The sequence below is a fragment of the Oryzias latipes genome, chromosome 23 (assembly GCF_002234675.1).
Source record: "Oryzias latipes chromosome 23, ASM223467v1".
NCBI classification, from domain to species: Eukaryota; Metazoa; Chordata; class Actinopteri; order Beloniformes; family Adrianichthyidae; genus Oryzias; species Oryzias latipes.
In genome coordinates, this window is record NC_019881.2 from 10,907,667 (window position 1) to 10,915,835 (window position 8,169).

At 42.3% G+C, this 8,169-nt stretch overlaps 1 protein-coding gene across 1 annotated transcript; it reads right to left on the reverse strand.

Annotated features, from left to right (window-relative positions):
- Nucleotides 1-662: 662 nt before the first annotated feature.
- On the reverse strand, nt 663-6,315 carry LOC101173271 (angiopoietin-4-like). Its single transcript, XM_004082985.4, has 7 exons — nt 6,222-6,315; nt 5,966-6,040; nt 5,854-5,872; nt 5,679-5,776; nt 1,996-2,113; nt 1,640-1,825; nt 663-1,057 (listed from the first exon to the last, which is right to left on the reverse strand). The coding sequence occupies exons 2-7, from the start codon at nt 6,032-6,034 to the stop codon at nt 759-761; spliced, it is 789 nt and encodes a 262-aa protein (XP_004083033.1). The 5' UTR covers nt 6,035-6,040; nt 6,222-6,315; the 3' UTR covers nt 663-758.
- Nucleotides 6,316-8,169: the final 1,854 nt, after the last annotated feature.

Sequence of the window (8,169 nt, forward strand, 5' to 3'; positions counted from 1 at the left end):
TCGTCCCCAAACCAAGACCCCCGCTGAAGCAGCAGTGGTAGCCAGGATCCCCTAACACCTATATGGTATGGCACAGAGAGGCACAGTAACGGGAAACTACAGCCCCAGCGCAGGGCCCCGCCCCCGTAGAGCACCCCGAGCCCCAGACAAACAGCCTACCACCACCCAGTAGTTCTGAGCATCACCCACCCCAACCCCAGGCATGAGCCAGGGCCCCCACGGATGAAGCCATTTTGAGAAATTGTGGTTGGTGATTTTACAGAGGAGCTGTGGATCCAACAGTTCCACATGACATGCTCAACTTCTGATGAGCCCTCTGACGCTGTGGGACCTCTAGTGGCACCCTCTGTGCACTGCCCAAGGCAGCCAGTTCCTACCAAGAAGTGCATTGCCATCTGGTTGTTGCACACGTGACTCATTCAATTTGAAAAAAGTGTTTCCATTGTAGTTTGGCAAAACATTTGACTTTTAGACATATTGGGAGCAGAGAAGGACATTTCAACATGATTCTTAAGAAACTCATTACAACTAGAAAGGTGTTATGACTTTGTATTGTTGTATTTAAATTTATAAGAAAACTGCAAATTTAAAAATGTGTCTGATGGCATATAAGCGAAGAGCTTTCATCAAATAAAAAAACTCTCAAAGATTGAGGCACACAGTTATTCAGAAGTTTCAACTCGTTTATTGTTTTTCTGAAATATAACCATGTTTTAGAATAACAAAGTGTCTGGAAATACAGAAATACTTTAAAACCGTTACATGGGAGTGATCATCATTCTGGTAGCTTTGGCTGAGTAGGGGGCAGGTCCTTTCCAGGTGAGCCAGTGAAGACCTGAAGACCAACCAATGTTATCCCCCTTTGGATGCCAGTCACCATTCAGACTGGCAGAGCCGCACTTGCTGTACCACCAGCCGCCACTGTCAAAATCAGTGCATGCATTTATAGCAATATCACCAAAGATGCAAGGGTCGCAGCCGTCACTGTCATGGTCAGAGGTGCTGAAGCCATAGCCATTTTGGTCGACGCCGGGATAGGCTCCTCGGATAGCATCACCTTAAGACAGAAACATTGATCAGTGTTTAGTGTTCAAAAAACAGACAGACTTTGCTGCTGACCCACAGCAAACATGATCAATCAATCAATGGACTGGCGAAAAATAACCCCAACAAAACTCTAAAACTGGATCAAACTGCACAACAACTGTAGATCTTTTTTGCATTGTTCTCTTTTTTTCTGGTCACACAGCAAAAAAGAAATCTGAATAAATGATGTTTGTTTTTCTGGCTGCTCTCTTGCAGTTGTACAAACACAACAGTACCAAAAATACATGAAGAAAGCAAGTCAATTAATACAAAGAACCCTTTTTTTAACAGAACATGGCTTTACTCATTTGTCTCTGCAGCTTTACTCAAATCTTATAATGTTTTATTGGTGTAACACAAGGTGTGTAGCATTTCATAGACTGTAACCAAAAAAGACATCTAAGAGGCATGGAGAAGAACATGATGGTAGAGGCTATAAATAAAGTGTGGGAATGGCAAGAATTTAAATTTTGAGGCTTGAAATGTATGTGAGATAATGTTATTACATCAGAATATGTTTTTCTATGATCTTCATGTAAGATTGCATCAGTACCTGCGGTTCCACTGTATCTGCCAACACTCAGTCTGTAGTTTGTGCTCTCATCTCCCACCCTGAAGTCTTCATACTCAGCATAAGCACTGCCACCTTCAAAGTCCCACAGGTCCACTCTCAGTTTCCACCTCTTGGATTTGTCTTTGGTCATAGCAGAAATCTTCTCCAGACCGAGCCATTGATCCCCTGAAGGAATCAGGACAAGCAAAGTTTATGCTGATTATTTTAAACTTTTTACTGAGAGATGAATGATGAATGAACCCTGTTGTTCACTTTACACAACACCCAATTAGTTCTGAATTTAAAACATTGTAGCTGAGATAGTTTGAGAACCAAAGATCCCTTTTTTTACATACATGAAGGAAATCCAAATCCATTCTTATATGCTGCCCATTCCCTGTCGAAGGCCACTGCCCCTCCAGTACGCTTCTGGATCACTGTCCAGATTCCATTTTCACCAATCTCACAGTAAGCCTGTACAGGAACAGATGAAGAGATTTAAAGTTAGTTCCCATTTGTTTTCATGCACCTTGGTGTGTGAAATGTGTTTTCCACATTTGATCCTTCCCAAGGAGCGGTGAGCAACAGACACACTATTCCAAAGCTCACAGCTATAGATATGCATAATGCATCTGATATACATCAATTCATAGAGGTCTAATCCTCTTTAGATCTCTTGCAGACACAGCTGATTGCGTCACAGTCTAATCATGCTTTGTGCGTTGTTTACAAATTCAAATTAATTTATTTACTTATAAATATACAACGCACAAGGCTTGTGTCACACTGGACACAAGATGTCTGTTTGATAACATCTACAACAGATGTATTAGTTATCTAATGGACATGGATGTCTATTCTCAATTATGTTCCTCTATTAGAATTCTACCATTAGTGTTCTGCATTTAGGGGTTTCATACGTATCTACTTCTAAACTTCTATTTTTTAAATATTTTTATATGTCTATTAGAAAACTTTTTAAAACATTCAATAGATATAAAATACAAAAGCCAAGTCAAACATGTTCCTATCGTTGTAATCCTGGTACACTGTCATCCTTTTTCTCCTTTTACTATCAAAAATAAACATGACAACATTAGTGTAAAATCCACCTCTTTCCTCATCTTTACATGTAAATGCAGGTCTTTGGTTTAAGAATTTCACATTTGAACTGCAACTAAACTCTGTTGTTCAGCAGAAGGTAAGAAATGTTTTTTAAACTCATTCTGATAACAATCCACTCTGACTATAGATTAAACTTTTAACCATTATTTTTTTCAACTGTATGACAAGTTAAAAATCTAAGCAGAATTAGAAATGTTGGAATGTTGTTTTGATAGAGGTTTCTGTGACCTTCAACCCCGGATACATTTCAATAGAAATGTCTGCTGCTTCTTGGAATGTAGAACTTTGTGAAGACTAGTTGTCTGTCAACAAAAAGGCTGCACAGTGACATAATGGTTAGCTGTCATAGTTAACTGATGTCTGCTAATTGCCTGTGTGTGTTTCTGTGGCCCTGTGACAAACTGGTGACCTGTGTACTGTGTACTCCACCTTCAACAGAAGCTGTGTTGGAACCAACAAACTTGTGACCCCAAAAGTGATTCAGTGGGGTCTGAAGATGAATGAATGGTAGTAAAGTTGCAGTAAATATTCTTTAATTAGTCAATGTTTAAACAAGTTATATAGACATCTCAAAATATCCCAAGATGAAATTTCTACAGGTAAATGTGTAGGATTCCTCCATGTGCAGAGATCTGTTAGAACACTATCTAATAGATTAACAAAATAGAGTAGTCAGAGATGTTCTGTAAACATCAACAGTAGATGTACATTAGACATCCTGTGCCTAGTTGGCAGCTGCGCTCGATAACCATTTGGTGGTTTAACACCCAAATCCAACCACTTTATGTTGAGTGTCAAGCAGGGAGGCACTGGGTCCCAATTTGAGTATTTGGTATGACTCGGCCTGGATTTAAACTCACGACCTTCCAGTCTCAGGATAGATACTCTACCAGAAGGCCACTGAGATGGATTTATTCAAGCTTTTATCAAAAGATATCTTACAACAGGAATGAAGCTGGTTTTAAATGTGACTTCAACATTTACTGTTGACAGGATCTCAGTTTTCCACATATGTAAACCAACTCTTTTTTTTTTTAACTAAGTCTGTCCAACAACTGAGCAAACAGATTAGAGATGTGGGCCTTTTGTGTTGGACAGATTTTACTATCACAAAAAGAGGTTATCGAACTTCGAAAAACCAGAGTGTAAATTTGTATGAACCCCTTTTTGTTCTTTTTATTATTTTTTTATGTATTTGTTACATTTAGTGTGTGTGGGGAGGGACAGGGGAAGAATGTAAGGGGGGGGGGGGGGGGGGGGGGTGGAAGAGAATAAAACGAAGAGAGCTGGAGAATGAGGGGGATACAAGCGCTGATTCGAATAAGTTATTATTTTAAACTGTTTAACAATTATACCAGATCTGCTGTAAAGACAAATATAACATCCAAAGGTGATATTCTGATATGAAGATGAGCGGAAGACATCTGTCCATTTATTCAATGTAGGTTAGGAGGAGGGATGAAGCAGACAGGGAGCAGTGTGGCAGTGTGCACGTGCACATGGGGGTGGAGATACATGCACGCTGCCGAAGTGAACCGTGTGTTCATATGGGGATCCAGAGCCTTCCCAGCCAGACCAGGAGAGGGGGGGGGGACCCCCCAGGCCAGGAACGCCCCAGGCGACGGAACCCAAGCAGCCCGGGAGGGGGGGAGGAGGGGACTGCCCACCCACCCAGCCAGGCGCAGAGGGGGCCCCCCTAAGGGGGACCCCCCAGCGCCGAGAGGCATAGGCAACCCGGTCTGGAACCCCAGGCCACAGGACAGGCGTGCTTGGCCGTACCAGGCAGCAGCCATGGGGACCACCGGGTGCAGAACACGGTGAAGCGGGCCAAGGACGAAGCCAGGGCCCCCGAGAACCCATGAGCCGCCCACCACCCAGCCGGCGCCCCGTCTCCGCAAGCCAGCCCAGGCACCAGACCCAAGCAACCCAGAGATCACCGCGCAACCACAACTCCACCCCCCCTCTACCCTCTACAGCCCTCCTCACCCCCCATATTATCCGACCTCTCCTCCCATACCCCCCCTTGATGCCCTCCCCACTCTGCGATGGGGAGAGAGAGCCCCAGAGGATCCCGGTGAGCCAGCCCCCAGGTCTGCCCCACCCATGCACTCTCGCACAAATGCTCACAATCTTCTGGATGCCCACCTACCCCCGTCGCCATGCAGTAACCCCTTCTAGCCAATCCAACCCCCAGCGCCGCATGCCCGACCACCACTGCAGCTGACAGGATACCCACAAGCCTGGCCGCTCTGAGAGGACCAGGCAGGTGAAGATTTGTTAACCAACTTCTAATTAGCAAACTAGAATGAGCCTCAGATGGAGAAAACTAATGTATGCCAGAAGAAAAAGTTAAGAACTATGCCGTTTCATTGCTGCCATAAAGTGAAAGAGCGTAAAGACAACTGAGCGGGCGTATTCAGGAACTGAGTGAGCGAACATTACAAACGCGCAGCCGCAATTCTAACCGAGCAACCCTGCATTTTACAACTGCACGCCTGCAATCCTAACTAAGCGGTTAGGAGGGGGGTTTTCAAAATTCAGGGATGAAAAAAACCCAGTTCCATAAATATGATGCATCTTCCTTGATGGTCTTTAAAGACTCAGCAGTTAACTTTTAATACACTGCACTGCTGAATATGAGGCATAACATGTTTTTTTTTATCTGAAACAGGAACCAGATTAAAAGTGGGCTGTGAGATTTTTTTTCTTCTTAAAACCAATTTACTTCTGCATTTACAAACTGATTTAGTTGGCATATCCATGACAGACTTATTATTTTAAAAGTTTGACACTGTTGCCTCATTATCATTTCATTTTGTCTTGTCTCTAAACTCTAAAATATTTCATACATTATTTTAGCAGATTATTGGAAAAGAAAAAATCACAAACTGCAATAAGAAGTCATGTTTGATACCTTAAAGCTGTACCCGAATCCTACAGGTTGGATGCTGTAAACCCCACTGGCTCCATTTGGTGAAACAGTCCGAATGTTTGAACAATCAGTTGGTCCAACTAACAAGGGAAAAAGAAACTATATTTACAGTTTCTGGGTGTTAAAGTTAAAAATTCCTTAACAACATGTTCTTTACCTGCATTTACTGATCCACTCTGTATTATTAGAAATAAAAAAACAAGACAGGATGAGACTTAATCTATGCATCAACAGTTATTTACACAACATAAGTTTTTAGCTTTCTTTACCCCAGTCTGCATGGAGAAGATCAAGAGGAGAGCTAACATGAGTTCAGACCAGCCGAGGAGACCTCCCATCTTGACCTGAGTTCAGGAGAAACACATCTGTCTCACATGTTGCAGAGCAAACTTTTGCTCAGAGAACGTTTAAAACAGTTATAATGAAATTGGAAAATTTGAACATTATGGAAACCCATGCATTTTACTAAGTTGTCTAATGAAAACCTGTTGGCTATAACCTCACAGTTTCACAGTCAACACATACCTGTTTGCTGTGTGAAGCTCGAGTCGCAGCTGAAAGTCTTGGAACAAACAGCGTCTTTTAAACTCTATCTGGACTGCCACACCTCCTTCTTCATCACTGTGAATGTCCTCATTCCCGTTAGGTTAGGGTGAGTGTGAGGCAAGTGTGAGCATATGAAGCCTCCACCTATCCTCTGAGGAAACACTGACTTTTTTTAGCCTGTGGCAAAAAGATAAGTTTCTCCATGTTTGGGTCATGACTGCCCAGGAGGACATTTCTGCTTCTCGGACATCGCCCACCTGGCTACACCTGCCTGACTAAACAACATTCCAGGAAAAACCAAAAGAAAGACTCATGTTTTGTTTTCAGTCTAACTCTGAAGTTTTGGGTTGACGGCCAACAGAGGGTCAAATTAACCCTTTAACAGTGGCGCTTTATCTCTGGTGTTGATGCTCTTTGAATCATTATGATTGATCAACTGTTTACGCAATTATTGTAACTGCAACGGACTCTGAAGCAGAGAAAAACAGCTTTTCACTGCTCTGAATCCAATAGAATTTAAATAAATGCACAAATGATCAATTAATGTTGCTCAAAGAGAGACTGTTATTTCCTGTCGTTGGCTATAGCTCCTGTATTAATGGGCTGCTTGACTGCCTTTATTTTAAACAACCTAGGCAGTTTCCTGAGATTCTAGTTTCGAGCTGTGTTTGCTCTCAAGCCCTTGTGAGTCTTCTGAATTGACCAAGAGAAACAACAAGTTCATCCAACACAACTCGATGGTGCGTGCATCTTTAGCATACGTTATTGCATTGAGTCTATATATCCATAAGGGTTCTTCAGGAATGGAAGGAAAACACCTTCAACTTGCAGCGTCTTTTTTGTGAGCTCTTGCTGTGAAGGACTAGGGTTGTCAGGAAATGACATTATTTGGCATTGGACCTACAAAGTTGGATTTGAACATAGAAACACATGCAAAGCTAACCTTATGAGTTGCACAAGAGTGTGTACACATTTGTTAGAGTGCATATACAGTGAAGGAAATCAGTATTTGATTCCCCCGGAAGCCCTACGATTTCTGGTTAACAGACTCCCCTGATCAACCTATCACCTGACATCTGTTTGAACAAATCCCCTATAGAAAAGACACCTGTTCACAGAATCAATCCATTAGTCAGATTCCAAACTTTCCAACATAGGAAAGACTAAAGAACGTTCAGTGGATTTAAGGGAGACAATTGTAGACCTGAACAAGACCAGAATGGACTACTTGGAAAACTTGGAGTTCTTTGGCATCAACTCCACCTGTCGTTTTTGGACGAAGAGAAAATGTTGTCTATGACCCAAAGAACATCATCCACACTGTCAAGCATGGAAGTGGAAGCATTCCACTTCCTTGCTTTGGTGTTTTTCTACACAGGGCTGCTTCACGTGTGGATGGGAGGATAGGCGGAGCCATGTACCGTCAAATGCTGAGTGATAACCTCCTTCCCTCCTTAAGCCCGGAGGCTTGAAACAAATAATGGATGAGTCTTCCAACAGGATAGTGACCTACAACATAAAGCTAAGGAATGCGATTAAGAAGATGCATATCAAGGTCATTGAGTGTTCCTGCCAGTATCTGGTAATCCTTATTCGAACCTATGGAAAGAGCTGAAGATACAGCCACCAAACCTGAATGATTTAGAAGTTATTTGTAAAGAAGAGTCGACCAACATTCCTCCTGATATGTAAAGAAACCTGCTCATCAACTACGAGAAACATCTGACCTCTGGTGCTAATAAGGGTTTTGACACAAATTACTAAGATTAACTGACAAGAGGATTCAAACACTTATGTTCCTCAATGTAATGCAGACAAATTTATACCCAAAAAATACAGAGCAATGTTGAAACTATGCAATCGTACATGGGTCTACGGCAGGGGTGCTCACACCTTTTTGGCATGTGAGCTACTTTTAAAGATCTAC

Excerpts from the sequence above, each read along its gene's own strand:
- LOC101173271 (XM_004082985.4), bottom strand. The coding sequence starts at position 6,034 with ATGGGAGGTCTCCTCGGCTGGTCTGAACTCATGTTAGCTCTCCTCTTG. Across the intron at positions 2,114-5,678 it reads GATTCGGGTACAGCTTTAAG|GCTTACTGTGAGATTGGTGA; the intron begins GTATCAAACATG and ends GTTCCTGTACAG. Across the intron at positions 1,058-1,639 it reads CAGATACAGTGGAACCGCAG|GTGATGCTATCCGAGGAGCC; the intron begins GTACTGATGCAA and ends TTCTGTCTTAAG.